The sequence below is a fragment of the Thalassophryne amazonica genome, chromosome 7 (assembly GCF_902500255.1).
Source record: "Thalassophryne amazonica chromosome 7, fThaAma1.1, whole genome shotgun sequence".
NCBI classification, from domain to species: Eukaryota; Metazoa; Chordata; class Actinopteri; order Batrachoidiformes; family Batrachoididae; genus Thalassophryne; species Thalassophryne amazonica.
In genome coordinates this window covers 14,880,425-14,899,651 of record NC_047109.1, presented here as the reverse complement: position 1 = coordinate 14,899,651, position 19,227 = coordinate 14,880,425, and the positions used below count along the sequence as shown (strand labels likewise).

At 48.6% G+C, this 19,227-nt stretch overlaps 1 protein-coding gene across 2 annotated transcripts in view; it reads left to right on the top strand.

The window, feature by feature from the left end:
* mc5ra (melanocortin 5a receptor) overlaps positions 1-19,227 on the top strand; it is a 116,458-nt gene that overhangs the window by 80,852 nt on the left and 16,379 nt on the right. For both annotated transcript variants that reach the window (XM_034173888.1, XM_034173887.1), the window contains exon 3: positions 18,820-18,926. In XM_034173888.1, the coding sequence (XP_034029779.1) occupies positions 18,820-18,926 (107 nt within the window). The remainder of the gene's footprint in view (positions 1-18,819; positions 18,927-19,227) is intronic.

The following is a 19,227-nucleotide window of genomic DNA, read 5'->3' as shown; positions in this document are numbered from 1 at the left end:
AAAGTGCCCCAAGGGGGTGTTAATCGCTGTTTTCCACTCACCTCGCTCCTTTATTCTGATGAGATGGTAGGCATTACGCAGATGCAGCTTGATAAATATGGACGCCCCGTGTAAGGAGTCGAATGCTGAGTCAAGGAGTGGTAACGGATATTTGTTGCAAATGGTGATTGTATCCATCCACCGGATCAATACAGGGGCGTAATGTTCCATCCTTTTTCCACACAAAAAAGAAGCCCGCCCCCACAGGTGATGACAAGGGTCGCATAATTCCAACGGCCAAGGAGTCGTGGATGTATTGCTCCATTGATTCCCTTTCCGGGCGCAACAGATTGTACAACTGACCTGAAGGCAGGCGCGTGCCTGGGAGTAAATCGAATGGAGCAGTTGCAGGAATGACAAGGGGGAAGTGAGAGCACCCGATTCTTACTGAATGATTGTTTGGATTGATTGAATTTATTTAGTAAAATAATGCACAAAATACATACATATTTGCCCATTAAAATACATGGTTAGCACAAGAAAGCGAGAAACTCTTGTTTCCATTGCGTTTTAGCGAAAACTTCGGTGAAAATTTCTTTAAGATCATAATATTAAGAAGGAATGGATGACAGATCAGGGATAGAGGTCTCAACCTCCCTGGTGCTGGAACAATCAGGCTTGAAAGATTTGAGACACCTGACGTGGCAGGCATCACCCCAGCAGGCGATAACACCGGTCAATCAATCAACGTACGGCTTGTGTAAAGCTAGCCAGGGGTGTCTAAACACCAATGCGGGAGTGGAGGAATAAACCAAAAAATGGATGGCCTCTTTATGATTTCTTGAAACGATCAAAGTAACTGGGGCAGTCTGATGAGTGACACTGGGGAGTGCCGGCCCATCTAGGGCATTCACTGAAATGAGGCTGCTAAGTGCTTCCACTGGAATGTGTGTCTTGGTGACTAATCCATCTTCTTCTTTGTCATTCGGCTGTTCCCGTTAGGGGTCGCCACAGCAAATCAGTCATTTCCATCTCACCCTGTCCTCTGTGTCTTCTTCTGTCACACCAACCTACCTGCATGTCCTCCCTCAGCACATCCATAAAACTCCTATTTGGCCTCCCTCTTCTCCTCCTACCTGGTGGCTCCATCCTCAGCATCCTTCTCCCTATATACCCTGGGTCCTTCCTCTGCACATGTCCAAACCATCTCAATCTCATCTCTCTGACTTTGTCTCCAAACCGTCCCACCTGAGCTGTCCCTCTGATATGTTCATTCCTAATCTTGTCCATTCTTGTCACTCCCAAAGAGAATCTCAACATCTTCAGCTCTGCCACCTCCAGCTCTGCCTCCTGTCTTTTTGTTAGTGCCCCCGTCTCTAAGCCGTACAACATAGCTGGTCTCACTACTGTCTTGTAACCTTTCCCACCACACTTCGTCTCCACTCCTCAGGCATCCTGTCACTTTCCAAGATTTTATTAAACAATCTGGTTAGAAAGTCTACTGCCATCTCTCCTAGACATTTTCATGCCTCCACTGGAATGTCATCTGGACCAACTGCCTTTCCACTCTTCATCCTCTTCATAGCAGCCCTCACTTCTTCCTTACTAATCTCTTGTACTTCCTGATTTACTCTGACCACATCATCCAGCCTTTTCTCTTGCTCATTTTCTTTATTCATTAGCTCTTCAAAATATTCTCAGCACACGCTCCTCACTTGTCAGCACATTACCATGTGCATCTTTTACCACCCTAACCTGCTGCACATCCTTTCCAGCTCTGTCCCTTTGTCTGGCCAATCAGTACAAGTCCTTTTCTCCTTCCTTACTATTCAACTTCTTGTACAGCTCACAATATGCCTTTTCCTTCGCTTTTGCTACTTCTCTTTTCGCCTTACGCCGCATCTCCTTGTACTCCTGTTTACTTTCTTCATCTCTCTGACTATCCCAAAAGTTTGTCGCCAACCCCTTTCTCCTTATGCTTTCCTGGACCTCTTCATTCCACCACCAATTCTCCTTGTCTTCCTTCCACTGTCCAGATGTCATACCCAGTACTGTCCTAGCTGTCTCCCTCACCACATCTGCAGTACTTTTGCAGTTCTTCAAAATTGCTTCCCTTCCAACCAGTGCTTCTCTCACCTGCTCGCTAAATTTCACACAACAGTCTTCCTCTTTCAGCTTCCACCATCTGATCCTTTGTTGAACTCTCACTCTCTTCTTCTTCTTTACCTCTAAAGTCATCCTACAAAAAAACCATCCAATGCTGTCTAACGACACTCTCTCCTGCCACCACCTTACAGTCTGATTTCTTTTAGCTTGCATCTCCTATAAAGAATGTAGTCCACCTGTGTGCACCTTCCTCCACTCTTATGTTACCCTGTGCTCCTCCCTTTTCTTAAAGCAGGTATTCACCACAGCCATATACATCCTTTTTGAAAAATCAACTACCATCTGTCCTTCCTCATTCCTATCCTTGATACCATATCTACCCATTACTTCCTCATCGCCTCTGTTCCCTTCACCAACATGCCCATTGAAGTCCGCTCCTATCACCACTCTTTCATGCTTGGGCACACTCTCCACCACCTCATCTAACACACTCCAGAAAGCTTCTTTCTCCTTCATCTCACAACCTGCCTGTGGGGCATATGCACTGATGATATTCATCATCACCCCTTCAATTTCCAACTTCACACTCATCACCCTGTCAGACACTCGCTTAACCTCCAACACACTTTTAACATACGAGGTCTATTAGAAAAGTATCCGACCTTATTATTTAAAAAAAAAAAAAAACATATGGATTTGAATCACGTGTGATTGCGTCAGACAAGTTTGAACCCTTTTTTTTTCATGCCTGTCGGTTGCGTCATTCGCCTGTGAGCAGGCTTTGAGTGAGGTGTGGTCCACCCCCTCGTCTATTTTTTATTGCGAATAAATGTCTGAATGATTTGGAGCTTTGCTGCATCAATTTTTATCCAGAAACTGTGAGAGACCTCCAGGTGGACACCGTTCGAAAAATTAATATGGCTTTCAGGGACGATTTTATGGGGATTAAACAGATTACGGAGTGTTACTGCCGCTTTAAGGACTGCCCACAACTCCTGAGAGCGCAGCGCGCTCCCAGCCCTCATCGACAGGCTGACACCCCACTGGAACAACCAGATCATTTCCAACGTGAAAGCTTTGTTGATCCGGGACCTCGTCTGACTTTCACAAAAAGGCAGAAGATGTGGACATCAGCACTTTTTCGGCACATTCCACCGTTACAGGAGTTTTTTCATGGAAAAAGAAGCGGCTGGACGCGCCACGGAGCCGTTCATTACGCGGCACAAAACCACCTCCGTGTTGGTCTCACAGGACAGCTTTCAGGTGGATTTCAGATGGATTCCGGTTGCTTTCCAGTCATGTGAATATCCAATTGTGATTGCTGCGCTCTCAGGAGTTGTGGGCAGTCCTTAAAGTGGCAGTAACACTCCGTAATCTGTTTAATCCCCATAAAATGGTCCCTGAAAGCCATATTAATTTTTCGAACGGTGTCCACCTGGAGGTCTCTCACAGTTTCTGGAAAAAAATTGATGCAGCAAAGCTCCAACTCGTTCAGACATTTATTCGCAATAAAAAATAGACGAGAGTGGTGGACCACAACTCACTCAAAGCCTGCTCACAGGCGAATGACGCAACCGACAGGCATGAAAAAACTCACGCATGCGCACGAGGGTTCAAGCTTGTCTGACGCAATCACACGTGATTCAAATCCATATGGGTTTTTAAAAAAATAATAAGGTCGGATACTTTTCTAACAGACCTCGTATTCTTCCTTTAAAATGACCCCAACACCATTTCTCTTCCTGTCCTCACCATGGTACAACAACTTGTACCCACCGCCGATGCTCCTGCTCTTACTTCCCTTCCACTTGGTCTCTGGCACACACAATATGTCTACCTTTCTCCTCGCCATCATATCAGCCAGCTCTCTCCCTTTACCAGTCATACTACCAACATTCAAAGTCCCCACTCTCATTTCCACCCTTCTAGTTTTCTTCTTCTCCTGCTGTTTGTGGAAACGTTCTCCTCCTCTTCTTCGTCATCTTCGCCCAGCAGTAGCCCAATTTCCACCGGCACCCTGTTGGGCAACAGCACCGGTGGCGGATGTCGTTAACCCGGGCCACGACCGATCCGGTATGGAAATTTGATTCTTAGTCTGCATAGTTGGGTTGGCTTGTTTTACGCCGGATACCCTTCCTGACACAACCCTCCTCATTTATCTGGGCTTGGGACCGGCACTCAGAATGTACTGGCTGCACACCCCATGTGGCTGAGTTGGTGACTAACCCATAATCTATGAAATTAGCATCAGCAACGGAGTCTATGAGAGCAGAGGCAGAAAAGGACTGATCCTTACATAAGATGGTGGCTGGGATTTGAGTGTGCACGGAGTGATCACCCGTGACCTGAGTGCGTGGGTCTATTGGGGAGCATTGTCTTTTGGCCAAAATGGGCACTCTTTGATGATATGTCCCTGGGCATTGCCGCTGAGTCCATTCGATGGCCGGACACTCCTGTTATGGTGCAACCAGAAAACAATTTAGGACTCAAGATGCAGGGATCCAACAACCAGAGACAAACGGAATAACAATTTATTGAACAACAAATGGTAAATGATAAATGTACAAATCCTTGGAGCAAGGCGCTGGCAGAGGGAGACACCGACCGGACCCAAAGCTGCTGCAGAGTTCCCAAAACGGATGGTGCCTGGAGCCAGGACCAGGTGGCCGTGTCAGAGTTGCCAGAAGAAGAGGTTACTGGAAACACAGGAAATCGTTCGTTAGAAATGCTGGAATCAAACATGAGCAAAAACACACTGGAAAAGTTGAGGCCAGGATACTATGCAGGTAGAACTGAGTTTGTGGAGTGTCAGAACCAGGGTTTAAATACTGCTGCTTGATGAGTGCTGTCAGGTGTTCCATATCAGCTTAATGACGTGGCACCTGGAGAGATAGGAGGGGAGGGGAGCAGAGCAGAGAAGAGAGCAGATCCAAGACAGCACAACATCAAGGTTTCACTTTATATACACTTTGAAGGATTACGTCAAAACTACGTCACAGATTCTCACCAAATTTGCACCACAGGTAGATATTAGGGCATGGAAGACTCCACTGAATTTTGGAGGTGATCTGGATCCGGTGTTGGTGGATGTCAGAAATCTGTGATTGCTCTTGTTAAAAATAAAAAGCCTAACAAATCACATGTACATAAGTATTCACAGCCTTTGCCACGAAGCTCACATTTGAGCTCAGGTGCCTCCTGATTCCACTGATCATCCTTGAGATGTTTCTACAGTTTATTTGGATTCCATCTGGGGTAAATTCAGTTGATTGGACATGATTTGGAAAGACCCACACCTGTCTACATATAAGGTCCCACAGTTGACAGTGCATGTCAGAGTACAAACCAAGCATGAAGTCAAAGGAATTGTCTGTAGACCTCTGAGACAGGACTATCTCAATTCACAAATCTGGGGAAGAGTACAGAAACATTTCCGCTGCGTTGAAGGTCCCAATGAGCACAGTAGCCTCCCTCATCTGTAAATAGAAGAAGTCTAAATCCACCAGGATTCTTCCTAGAGCTGGCCGTCCGTCCAAACTGAGTGATACTGGGAGAAAGGCCTTAGTCAGGGAGGTGACCAAGAACCTGATGGTTACTCTGTCAGAGCTCTGGCATTCCTCTATGGAGAGAGGAGAACCTTCCAGAAAGACGACCATCTCTGCAGTTGAAACTGAGTGTGTGTGTGTTGCATGTGGACCATATGTGTGGTTGGTGAGGACCATATACATACAAACAAATACACTCACACTCACACACACATCTACGGTCAATTTAAAGTTTCCAGTCCACCTAACCTGCATGTCTTTGGATGTGAGAGGGAACCCACACAAACATGGGGAGAACTGACAGGCGCGATGCTCAGGAATGGCACAAGGCACGACAAACTGGCGGAGAACAATACCACCCAGTGACCTTATAAAACCCCAGGTGGCAATCAGCAAATGAGGAACAGGTGCATATGGAAAGCACCAGAAGCAGGGTGTGGCCAGGGAGAGAAAGAGAAACACCCATCACCAAGAACCAAGAGAGAGATAAGAGAAACAGACACAGACAGACCCAAGCAGAAAAATCCCAACAAGAGAATAAACAAACCAAAACCCTGATAACACAAAAGTAACAAAACTCTAGCCCTGACAATACCCCCCCCTCCACAGCCAACCCCGGACGGCCCAGGCGAACCAGGATGAGAGGAGTGAAACTCATGAATCAGAGCGGGGTCCAGAACAAGGGAGGGAAGGAATCCATGACCGCTCCTCAGGGCCATAACCCTCCCAATCCACCAAATACTGAACCCCACGGCCACAGCGGTGAGAGGCCAGGAGTCGCCACACCGTGAATGCCGGGTGGAGGGGGAATGGCAGGAGGGCACAAAGGACTAGTATGAAAGGATGGAAAAATGCGGAGTAACCTGGGGAGACGAAGATGAACCGAAACAGGGTTAATAATTTTGGACACAGGAAATGGACCGACGAACCTGGTAGCCAGTTTACGAGACAATCCTCTCAATTTAAGATGGCGGGTAGAAAGCCACACTTTTTGGCAGGGAACATAGGCAGGAGCAGGGGACCTCCTACGGTCAGTGGCAGACTTATAGGCCTGTGAGGTGCGAACTAAAACCCTCTTGGCCCACTCCCAGGTTCGTTAGCAGCGGAGGATGAGACAGAGTGCAGAAGGAACCGAAGAGCCGAGATCTAGAGGAGGAAACAGAGAGGGTTGATGACCAAAAACGACATGAAAAGGTGAGTAACAGTAGATGCTGAGGGCAAATGATTATGAGGTAGTTCTACCCGGGGCAGTTGGACGGACCAGGTGGCAGGCTGCTGGGAGGCTAAAATTTGGAGACCCTTTTCCAAATCTTGGTTGACCCACTTGGTTTGTCCATTGGCTTGTGGATGGTAACCCTATGTTAGACTAGCTGAAACCGCAAGGAGACGGCAGAATTCCCTCCAGAAGTGTGATACAAATTGAGGACCCTGATCAGACACAATATCCTGGGTAAAACCATGACTTTTAAAAATGTTAGTAAGCATCACCTCTGCGGTTTCCTTGGCTGAAGTTAACTTGGGCAGGGGAATGAAATGAGCCATTTTGGATACTCTATCAACTACAGACAGAATCACAGTATTTCCTCTAGAGGGTGGAAGACCAGTTACAAAATCCATTGAAATGTGTGACCATGGATGTGTAGGAACAGGCAACGGCATTGACAGTCCAGCAGGTGGGCGATTGGGCGTCTTATGCATAGCACAGGTTTGAAAAGCATTAACATATTCAGTTACATCTTTCACCAATCCTGGCCACCAAAATCTCTGTTGAAGTACAGACTGAGTCTTTTTAATACCCGGATGACAAGAAAAGTGGCTGTCGTGTCCCCACTTGATTACCTCCCCCTGAGTGTGGCAGGAACAAAAAGCCTATTAGCGGGACAGGCGGAAGGCACCAGAACCCCATCAGCTGCCGAATGGACTCTCGATTCGATTTCCCATGTGAGAGTGGAAACAAAACAGGATGCAGGCAGGATGGGTTCGGGATCTGCTGTGGCGTTGATGGGTTCCCCCTGACGAGACAAGGCATCTGGTTTCCCGTTCTTAGTCCCTGGCCGGTATGACAACATGAAATTAAATCTGCTAAAGAAAATTGCCCACCTAGCTTGACGAGTGTTAAGGCGTTTGGCAGATCACAAATACTCTAAATTTTTATGGTCAGTATAAACCAGAAAAGGTGTCTGTGCCCCCTCCAGCCAGTGGCGCCACTCCTCCAAGGCCACTTTTACCGCCAACAGCTCGCGGTCCCTGATGGTGTAATTTTGCTCAGTAGGTGTCAACTTCTTGGACAAATAGGCGCACAGATGCAGCCTATTGTCTGTGACACTTCGTTGTGACAGTACCGCACCCACACCAATGTCGGAAGCGTCTGCCTCAACCACGAACTGTCAGGTGGGGTCAGGGAGGAGCAGCACGGGGGCCCCCAGTAAAGTGATTCTTTAAGACCCTGAAAGCTTCATTGCACTCTGGCGTCCAGGAAAACAACTGGAGGGATGATGTGGCTTCATGAAGTGGAGCTGCAATGGAACTGAAATTCCGAATGAACTTGCGGTAGAAATTGGCAAAGCCCAGGAATTTCTGGACCTCCTTACGGGAAGATGGAACAGGCCTATCACGTACCACAGCCACCTTGGCAGGATCCATTTTAATTTCACCTTCTGAAATCACAAACCCCAAGAAAGAAACAGAAGATTGGTGAAATTCACATTTTTTTCATCTTTAACAAACAGGCTGTGGCTTAACAGGGTCTGAAGTACGGTGCGAACATGTTTAATATGAGAATCTAGATTGAGAAAGCCCTGGCAAGAACATGCAAACGCCACACAGAAAACCCGCAAGTGGGAATCAGTCCCATGACCTTCTTGCTGTGAGTCAACAGTGCTAACCACGAAATCACTGTGATGTCCTCCAACCAATCATGAGTAAATAATTTAACTGTATACAGTTTACATTAGGCATGAATAATTTCAAACTAAAATGACTTCCTTTCTTGGGAAACAATTAATATTAAAAAAACAAGAACCTTAATGTAACATATGGACAAAATTGAAAGTATTAACAGTAGAGAGTGAACAGATTCAGTCAGCTTCCAACAGCAGGACCAACATCTGCATTGGTCGCTCGACTTCAGACATCTTGTACAGACTTTCTCCCTTCTTGCCAAGCTTCTTGTCATCAACACAGATCTTCACTATTCTTACAAGTTCATCTTTGTCTGTAGCAGTTTCTGAGACTCCGTTCATCCTCCATTTGTTCCTGTGCACATCCTCATCTTTCAACATGACAATGTCTCCAACTTGGAGACTCCTTCTTGGTTTATGCCATTGCTGTCTGAAAACAATGTTGGCGAGGTATTCCTTACGCCATCGACTCCAAAACTGTTCTGCTAGGTATTGAACATGTTGTCATCTTTTTCTGCCATACATGTCTTCTCTGACAAATTCACCTGGAGGAGGTCAGGCCTTGGTGGATTTCAGAGTCAGAAGATGGTTGGATGTGAGTGGTTCAAGGCTGTGGAGATCACTGAGATCGTTGACAGTCAGTGGACGACTATTGACAATTGCCATAGTGTCAGAGAGAGTTGCTCGTAATGAAGCCTCATTTAGCATGCCAAAGGGCAAGTGTGGACCACTGGATGCTTCTCACTGTCCTAATCTGCCTTTCCCACACCCCGTCAACATGGCTTGAATACAATGCTTTCATACTGAAGTCGCATGGCTTCTCAGCTAGAAATGCAATCAGTCTGTCTGCATCAAGTTCCCTTAGAGCCTCTTTAAGCTCATTTGTTGCTCCAACAAAGTTGGTGCTGTTGTGTGGGCTGCTGAAGAGGAGATACTGCTGGCCCACCACCACCAGAGGGTGCCCTGCCTGAAGTGTGGGCTTCAGGTACGAGAGGGCGCTGCCGCCTTTCAGGAACAGCTGGGGTGACAGCTGTCACTCATCAACTATGACAGCTGTCACCAATCTCCTGGTCATCAACCACACACAAAAAAGCCGGACGACATCTCCACCTCGTCGCCGAGATATCGTTTGCCTTTGGAGGTAAAACTCTCAGCCGTGTTCAGTAGGTGCTACTGGTATTCTTATTGTGTTCCTGTTTTGGAGGTGGAGGTGTCTTTCCCACCATTAAGGAACTGTCACTGCTTGTATTTGCTGGGTGTACACACACCCACACACAACACTGTTTCTGCTTCCTGCCAGCAGTACCAGATCCGACAGCCAGAGACGGTGGCCACCTGGGGACTCGGAACTTGGCGGCTCTAGTATTCTCCGGTTTCGGTGGCAGTGGAAATCGTGTGGGATCCGGCTCTTCTCTGGACGGATGTCTTCTATCCTCGAGCCTGCCCACACGTCACCTTTGTACATTTGACTCTGTCCAAATTCTGTATTTGTCATGGATCCCGAGGGGCGTCAACCATCTGTTGGACATCCAATGGAAGAGCAGGATGCACAGGCATCTGCAGGGGGCGTGATCGGTGAGTTGCAGCAAATCCTCTCCGCCTTTACTGCTCAGTTGGATTTAATGACCGAGCAAAATGTGATCCTCAACCGTAGGATGGAGGCTCTCACCGCGCGGGTGGAAGCGCGCGCTCAGGGCGTGGCTGCAGCTTCTCCTCCTGTTGACCCGGTGCCGAATACAGACGTTCCACTAGTCATCCAACAAACCCCCCCACCATCCCCTGAAGCTTACATAAGTCCCCCGGAGCCGTACGGAGGTTGTGTGGAGACGTGCGCTGACTTTCTAATGCAGTGTTCGCTCGTCTTTGCACAGCGTCCCGTAATGTACGCATCAGACGCCAGTAGGGTGGCTTATGTCATTAATTTGCTTCGAGGTGAGGCACGCACTTGGGCTACAGCACTTTGGGAGCAGAATTCACGGCTCCTTACCACTTACACTGGGTTTGTGAGGGAGTTCAGAACGTTTTTTGATCACCCTAACAGAGGCGAAACCGCTTCGACAGTGCTGCTGTCTATGACACAGGGGCGTCGAAGCACAGCTGAGTATGCAGTCGACTTCCGCATTGCGGCTGCGAGGTCCGGCTGGAATACGGCTGCACTCCATGCCGCCTTCATAAACGGACTGTCGTCGGTCCTGAAGGAGCACCTGGTGGCTAAGGATGAGCCGCGGGATTTGGATGGTCTAATCGATCTGGTTATACGTTTGGACAATCGATTAGCAGAACGCCATCGGGAGCGAGACGGACATGGCCGGGCATGCGCCGTCCCTCTCCCTTCCGGTTCCGACAAGGTTCCGCCCTCCCCACGCTCCACAGCCTCTACGCTCCATGTGGCAACAGCTCCCCCTGCTGACGATGCTATGGATACGAGCAGGGCCAGATTAAGATCATCTTACAGACAGAGGAGAATAGCCCACGGGGAGTGCTTTTTCTGCGGCTCAAATGAGCATCAGCAAAAAGACTGTCCCAAACGGTTAAACACAAACGCCCGCCCTTAGAGACTGGGTTAAGGGTGGGTCCAGACATTCACGTGGGACGTACACGTATTTCCACACGTCTCCCAGTCACAATCCTGAGCGGGGATTTAACCCTTCAAGCCCCAGCACTGGTGGACACAGGGTCTGAAGGAAATCTGCTGGACAGCAGATGGGCAATTGAGGTAGGGCTCCCTCTGGTGGCGCTTCCTTCACCTTTGAAGGTACGGGCACTAGATGGCACCCTTCTCCCTTTAATCACACACAAGACACAACCAGTAGTTCTGGTGGTGTCTGGGAATCATCGGGAAGAGATTGAGTTTTATGTGACTCCTTCTACTTCCCGCGTGATTTTGGGCTTCCCGTGGTTGGTAAAACACAATCCCCGGATTGATTGGCCGTCTGGGGTTGTGGCTCAGTGGAGCGAAACCTGCCACTGAGAGTGTTTAGGATCCTTGGTTCCTCTTGGTTTAAGTACAAATGAGGAGGTTATAGTTCCCCCCAATCTGACGGCGGCGCCAATTGAGTACCACGATCTTGCTGACGTTTTCAGCAAAGATCTGGCTCTCACCCTTCCCCCCCACCGTCCCCACCGATTGTGCCATTGATTTGATCCCGGGCGTTGAGTACCCGTCCAGCAGGCTGTACAACCTCTCACGTCCGGAACACAAATCAGTGGAGACCTACATCAGGGACTCATTAGCTGCCGGGCTGATCCGGAACTCCACCTCCCCGATGGGTGCTGGTTTCTTTTTTGTGGGCAAGAAAGACGGCAGGCTCCGTCCATGCATTGATTACAGAGGGCTGAACGAGATCACGGTTCGCAACCGATACCCGTTACCTCTGTTGGATTCAGTGTTTACGCCCTTGCATGGAGCCCAAATTTTCACAAAACTTGATCTTAGGAATGCGTACCACCTGGTTCGGATCCGGAAGGGAGACGAATGGAAGTCGGCATTTAACACCCCGTTAGGTCACTTTGAGTACCTGGTCATGCCGTTCAGCCTCACTAACCCCCCGCGATGTTCCAAGCGTTGGTTAATGATGTCTTGCGGGACTTCCTGCATCGGTTTGTCTTCGTATATCTAGACGATATACTCATCTTCTCCCCGGACCCTGAGACTCATGTCCAGCATGTACGTCAGGTCCTGCAGCGGTTGTTGGAGAACCGTCTGTTTGTGAAGGGTGAGAAGTGCGAGTTCCACCATACTTCTTTGTCTTTCCTGGGGTTTATCATCTCCTCCAACTCCGTCGCCCCTGATCCGGCCAAGGTTTCGGCGGTGAGAGACTGGCCCCAACCGACAAGCCGTAGGAAACTACAACAGTTCCTCGGTTTTGCAAATTTTTACCGGAGATTCATTAAGGGCTACAGTCAGGTAGTTAGCCCCCTGACAGCCCTGACCTCCCCAAAAGTCCCCTTCACCTGGTCGGATCGGTGCGAAGCCACATTTAGGGAGTTGAAACGTCGGTTCTCGACTGCACCAGTTCTGGTGCAGCCCAATCCTTGCCGCCAGTTTGTGGTTGAAGTGGACGCCTCGGACTCAGGGATAGGAGCCGTGCTGTCCCAGAGTGGGGAGTCCGATCAGATTCTCCATCCTTGTGCCTATTTCTCACGCAGGTTGACCCCAGCTGAGCGGAACTATGACGTGAGCAATCGGGAACTCCTCGCGGTGAAGGAGGCTCTTGAGGAGTGGAGACATCTGTTAGAGGGAGCCACGGTACCATTTTCATGGACCACCAGAACCTGGAGTATATCAGGACCGCCAAGCGGCTGAACCCCAGGCAAGCCCGCTGGTCATTGTTCTTCGGGCGTTTTGACTTTCGGATCACCTACCGCCCCAGGACCAAGCTGACCGAGCTGTCGGATCTGCCGGAATCCATACTACTTGAGTCCACTATCGTGGCCACCCTCACCTGGGACGTGGAGAAGACTGTCCGGGAGGCCCTGGCACGTAACCCGGACCCGGGTACAGGACCGAAGAACCGCCTCTACGTCCCACCAGAAGCCAGAGCTGCCGTCCTGGACTTCTGTCACGGTTCCAAACTCTCCTGCCATCCGGGGGTGCGAAGGAGCGTGGCAGTAGTTCAGCAGCACTTCTGGTGGGCGTCCATGGAAGCCGACGTCTGGGACTATGTCCAGGCCTGCACCACCTGCGCCAGGGGAAAAGCTGATCACCACCGGGCACAGGGACTCCTCCAACCGTTACGTGTGCCCCATCGCCCCTGGTCCCACATCGGCCTGGACTTCGTCACGGGCCTCCCGCCATCCTGGCACATGACTACCATCCTCACGATAGTGGACCGATTCTCCAAGGCGGCCCACTTCGTGGCCCTCCCGAAGCTCCCTACGGCCCAGGAGACAGCGGACCTCCTGGTCAACCACGTCGTGCGTCTGCGTGGGATACCCGTGGACATCGTCTCGGATCGAGGTCCCCAGTTCTCCTCTCAAGTCTGGAGGAGTTTCTGCCGAGAACTGGGGGCCACCGTGAGCCTCTCGTCCGGGTACCACCCGCAGACCAACGGACAGGCAGAACGGGCCAACCAGGAATTGGAGCAAGCCCTGCGCTGTGTGACGTCCGCGCACCCGACGGCCTGGAGTGACCATCTGGCCTGGATCGAGTATGCGCATAACAGCCAGGTGTCCTCTGCCACCGGCCTCTCCCCATTTGAGGTATGTCTGGGGTACCAGCCCCCATTGCTTCCTGTGGTGGAGGGAGAGGTCGGTGTGCCCTCGGTCCAGGCCCACCTGCGGAGGTGCCGTCGGGTGTGGCGCACCGCCCGTTCTGCCTTGTTGACGGCCCGGACGAGGGCTAAGGCTCATGCAGACCGCCGGTGTTCCCCAGCCCCTGCATACCAGCCTGGGCAGGAGGTGTGGCTTTCTACGAAGGACATCCCCCTCCAAGTGGACTCACCTAAACTCAAGGACAGGTATATTGGTCCTTTCAAGATCCTCAAAATCCTCAGTCCGGCCACAGTGAAGCTCCAGCTCCCAGCTTCACTGCGGGTCCACCCGGTTTTTCATGTTTCCCGGATCAAGCCGCACTACACCTCACCCCTCTGTGCTCCCGGACCTGCGCTGCCTCCTGCCCAGATCATCGACGGGGAACCGGGTTGGACTGTGCATCGGCTCCTGGACGTCCGCCGGAAGGGCCGGGGCTTCCAGTACTTGGTGGACTGGGAAGGTTATGGACCCTAAGAACCCTTCATCCTGGATCTGGCCCTCCTGGCCGATTTCTACCTGCGACATCCGGACAAGCCTGGTCGAGCGCCAGGAGGCGCCCGTTGAGGGGGGGTCCTGTTGTGTGGGCTGCTGAAGAGGAGGTACTGCTGGCCCACCACCACCAGAGGGCGCCATGCCTGAAGTGCGGGCTTCAGGGACGAGAGGGCGCTGCCGCCTTTCAGGAACAGCTGGGGTGACAGCTGTCACTCATCAACTATGACAGCTGTCACCAATCTCCTGGTCATCAACCACACACACAAAAGCCGGACGACATCTCCACCTCGTCGCCGAGATATTGCTTGCCTTTGGAGGTAAAACTCTCAGCCGTGTTCAGTAGGTGCTACTGGTATTCTTATTGTGTTCCTGTTTTGGAGGTGGAGGTGTCTTTCCCACCATTAAGGAACTGTCGCTGCTTGTATTTGCTGGGTCTACACACACCCACACATAACTGTTTCTGCTTCCTGCCAGCAGTAACAGATCCGACAGCCGGAGACGGTGGCCACCTGGGGACTCGGAACTTGGCGGCTCCAGTATTCTCCGGGTTCGGTGGCAGTGGAAATCGTGTGGGATCCGGCTCTTCTCTGGACGGACGTCTTCTATCCTCGAGCCTGCCCACATGTGACCTTTGTACATTTGGCTCTGTCCAAATTCTGTATTTGTCTGTATTTCGTTGTGCACGCTTCACAACAGTAAAGTGTTGTATTTTTGGCTCATCTATTGTCCGTTCATTTACGCCCTCTGTTGTGGGTCCGTGTCATTACACTTTCACAACAGGTGCCTTGATCTGACTTGATTTGACGAACATGAATAGCAATGAAACATTAAATGGAAAATGAACTGCATTTATATAGCGCTTTTCCATCTGCATCAGACACTCAAAGTGCTTTACAAATAATGCCTCACATTCACCCCGATGTCAGGGTGCTGTCATACAAGGCACTCACTACACACTGGGAGCAACTACAGGGGTTAAAGACCTTGCCCAAGGGCCCTTAGTGATTTTCTAGTCAGGCTGGGATTGGAACCGAGGATCTCCTGGTCTTAACCACTAGACCATCACCTCAGCTCTGCTTGCAATACGACTATCCTGGACCTGCTGCAGGACAAGCTCTCTCTGCTTGGCGTGCCTGACTCCACCTGCAGGTGGATCACTGATCTCCTGTCCAACAGGAGGCAGCATGTGAAGCTGGGAGGGCACATCTCTAACACACGGTCCATCAGTACCGGATCCCCCCAAAACTGCATTCTTTCTCCTCTACTTTTCTCCCTGTACACCAACAGCTGCACTTCCAGTCACCAGTCTGTGAAGCTCCTGAAGTTCGCAGACAATACGAACCTTATCAGACTATTTCTGATGGGGACGAGTTGACAGACGACCACCTTGTGTCCTAGTGCAGACAGAACAATCTGGAGCTCAACGCACTGAAGACAGGGGACATGGCTGTTGACTTCATTAATAACCCAGTCCTGGCTGCTTCCATCACCCTGTGTGACTCCCCAGTCACCAATGTGGACTCATTCCATTACCTGGGGATCACCGTCACCCAGGACCTTCTTTTCTTTTTCTTATTGTTTATGCATCAATAACACCAGCTCAAATTCCTTGTATACACGACTTCTGATTCTGATTAAACTGATGGAACATCTTTTAATGCTGCACGTGAAAGCAACAGGGTGCTGTCCAAAGCAGAGGAGGACTCCACTCAAGTTGTTCCGCATGTCAGGACCAGTGAGAAGATGGTCATTTAGGCTTGTTCCTTTGTATCTGGCAGAGCAATCGAACACCACTTGAAGTTCTTCTGGCTTCTTAAGATGATGAGCACCGTGATGTGGAATGCACCATCTCTCCCCTTCACTCCCACCATCTTCAACTTGCTCTGCATCTCCTTTCCCAATGACAGCTTCCATAATCCTTACACGCTGCTCCTTGTATTTCTCATCCCTTTGCAGCTTACTTTTGATGTGACTGAGATGTTACATGGCTGACACTTTGTTGTCAGGAACCTGGTCTGTTCTTGAAGGACAGAAGCATTTGGTGGTGACATGTATATTTTTATGTATGCCCTCATTTCATTTAGGAATTTAGACATTTCATTTTGAGGAATGCAATATCATCTTGGGACACGGTTCTGCTGTCTTTGCTGCCATCCATCAAGTCTGATTCTACAGTGTGAATAGCATCAGCAGGGGTGACTAGAGCGAGCTCTCTATGAGTGGGCCACAATACAGCATCCTAAATCTATCCATGCTGTGTATGGTTCCTCACCTCCTCCTAGTATGACGTGCTTTGGTGCCATGGGTCTAAAGCAGTTGTAGCTGATGAGAAGACCTACTTCAGAATCTTTCAGTGGTTAAATGTCATCTGTTATTTCTGTGAGATGACTCCATTGCTTTTGTTGTCTCACAAGTGTGAATATGTGCATGATTTACAGGAATACAGGCTTTTGTGTAGGCAACTGGAAGATCAACAAGAATGGCAGAATTATATCCTCTTACATAAAGCCAGGAAACTCTTTCACTTGTGACAGTGCCTTTTCCATTTATGGTTGTCAACTTAAGCTTCACAGGGTATTTATTTGCAGTTAAACTGCCACTCACGTCCAGCGACGTGTGGTGAGGTTGATGGCTGGTGAGGCACTGATTTCATTACAATCAGATTTAAATACATATAAACCCTACAGAGTAGCTTCTTCACAGTTTGATTGGCAGCAGTTAACGGGTTATGTTTAAAACCTCATATCAGCATTATTTACACATACAAACTGTAGCACACAAAACGCACATTTAATTAAAAAAAAAAAGTTATTATGGTCTTACCTTTACTTCTAAATGAAGTGCCACTCTTTCTGAACAACAGCATCGATGGCTTGCTTGTGGAAGTTTTCCTTATCTTCCTTCAGTTTTAAAATTTTCTCTGTCTCAGTGGAGATCACTGTCAGGGAAGAAAGTTGTCCTTCATCAGTCCTGTTCCGACTCTGTTTTCTGGCTTTTAATGCGAGTAGTCGACCGCTCATGTTTGATGGCACTTCTTTGTAAATTCTTCACGTCACAATATTCCATCTGAGTCCAGACATTGTCACAAGTTGAGAAAATAAGGCAGGAAAAGCAGGAAAACACAGTTACTTCCTGGACGTCCATACAGTCAGACCTTAGTGTGTCCCAATGTGTTTGAAAAGAGCGGCTCTTCTGTTTTCTGAAGCAAACCTTTTAGCTCAGGTAGCTCAGGTCTTTGGTCGTCCTTTAATTATTACCTCCTGCTTCTATTGAAAGTCCACTTAAGAAAATTGTTTCAGTTTGGATATGTAATCCTCCATTCTGAAAGTAAAGTCCAGGCGAGAGGAAAAAATAAATGAACAGCTGCTCTTGTAGCTCGCTGTCACTTATTCTGCAGCTGAGGAGTTGCTGCAAGAAGAATCCCTGTGATCACTACTGCCCCCTAACATGAGGCAGAAGAACTGCGTGCCTCACTTGGTGTGTTTTGTAGCCGTTTTCTGATCACTCAGCACACGAAACACGTTACACACACATACAGCTGTTGAGAAAAAAACACTGTACATTATGTACATCAGCTAAACTATGAAATTTAAGTTCATATAACCAAAATGTTTGACCATTTTAATGGCGACATACAGAGAGACAGTGAGACAGTCTGCGTGCACAGCATGCAGCGATTGTGCAATCCAAGGTGAGGCACAGCTGGCTGCTTCCTCACCGCATGTCTCTTTTCAGTATTTGACCGGCAAATGTGACAATTCAGCAATTCTGAATAAAAAAGATCTAAAACTTGTGAAGTTAAAAGGAAAATAACTTTTTATTACAAATCACTGGATAAATATAACCATTTAATTTCTTTTTTCATTTTACATTTTTTTCTTTCCATGATGACACGGCTTCACCTGCCTCACCTGACTGCTCACTGCTCACGTCTTTATCGATGAATGTAGTGTCACTTTAAGCATCGAGAAGAGCATAGAAAAGTTGCTCAGCAGCTGGATTATTGTTAGATGACACCCATACTGGCAAAACCATTGATATATTACTTGCGTTGTACGAGAATGTCAACTATGACATTTTCCAAGGAACTTAGTGGGTGGAGAGGGTCACGGAGGTGCCCACGTTTCACCTGGCTGCAGCAGGTAAATGGTTATTTGGTGAGGTGGAAATGGATCAGTTTTCAAACTGGGTGGTTGCTATCCAGGACTCAAACTGTGCATGCTTTCAGATGTGACCTGATGTTAGCATAGCCCAGTTGCTACAAGACACCTGGTCTGCCTAATTAATATCAAATATCTTAACAACTAATGTGCATAGTTGTGTTCGCTGGAGAATGTCGGGCTGATACCTAGTTTAGATAGTTTAGATAGATAGTTTGTGAATTGAATAAATGATGGAGCTTTGCACTTGAGGTTGTTGATATTTGCTGATGTGACCATTATCACTGACACCACAGCACCAACACTTAGGAACCTCGTGAGTCGACCTTAATATTTGTGCTGTCTGTTCTGAGTCACGTTGTGTGCTCTCTCTCGCCTCCTCAGGTCTTTCTGACCCTGGGAATCATCTCATTGCTGGAAAACATCCTGGTGATCACAGCTATCGTTAAGAACAAGAACCTTCACTCGCCCATGTACTTCTTCGTCTGCAGGTGATTGGTTCAAATGTCTCAACTCAGCCTTCACAAACAGGGATGGAATACATTTAGTTTGCTGGTTTTTAGGGTGAACAGATGAGTTTTCAGTGGATCAGACAAAACTGCACCATGTACTCCCCAAAAAACCAAAAAATAGAAAGTAGCAGTGTGAAAAATAATGAAACAAACCAGTACCACGGAGGTTAACACATTCGCTGTATGGAGCATTTGTTGCATGTCTAAACGGTCCCAGACTGCACACAGTATTCATTTACTTTATTTTTACAGATGGCTTTGTTATTATTTCATCAAATAA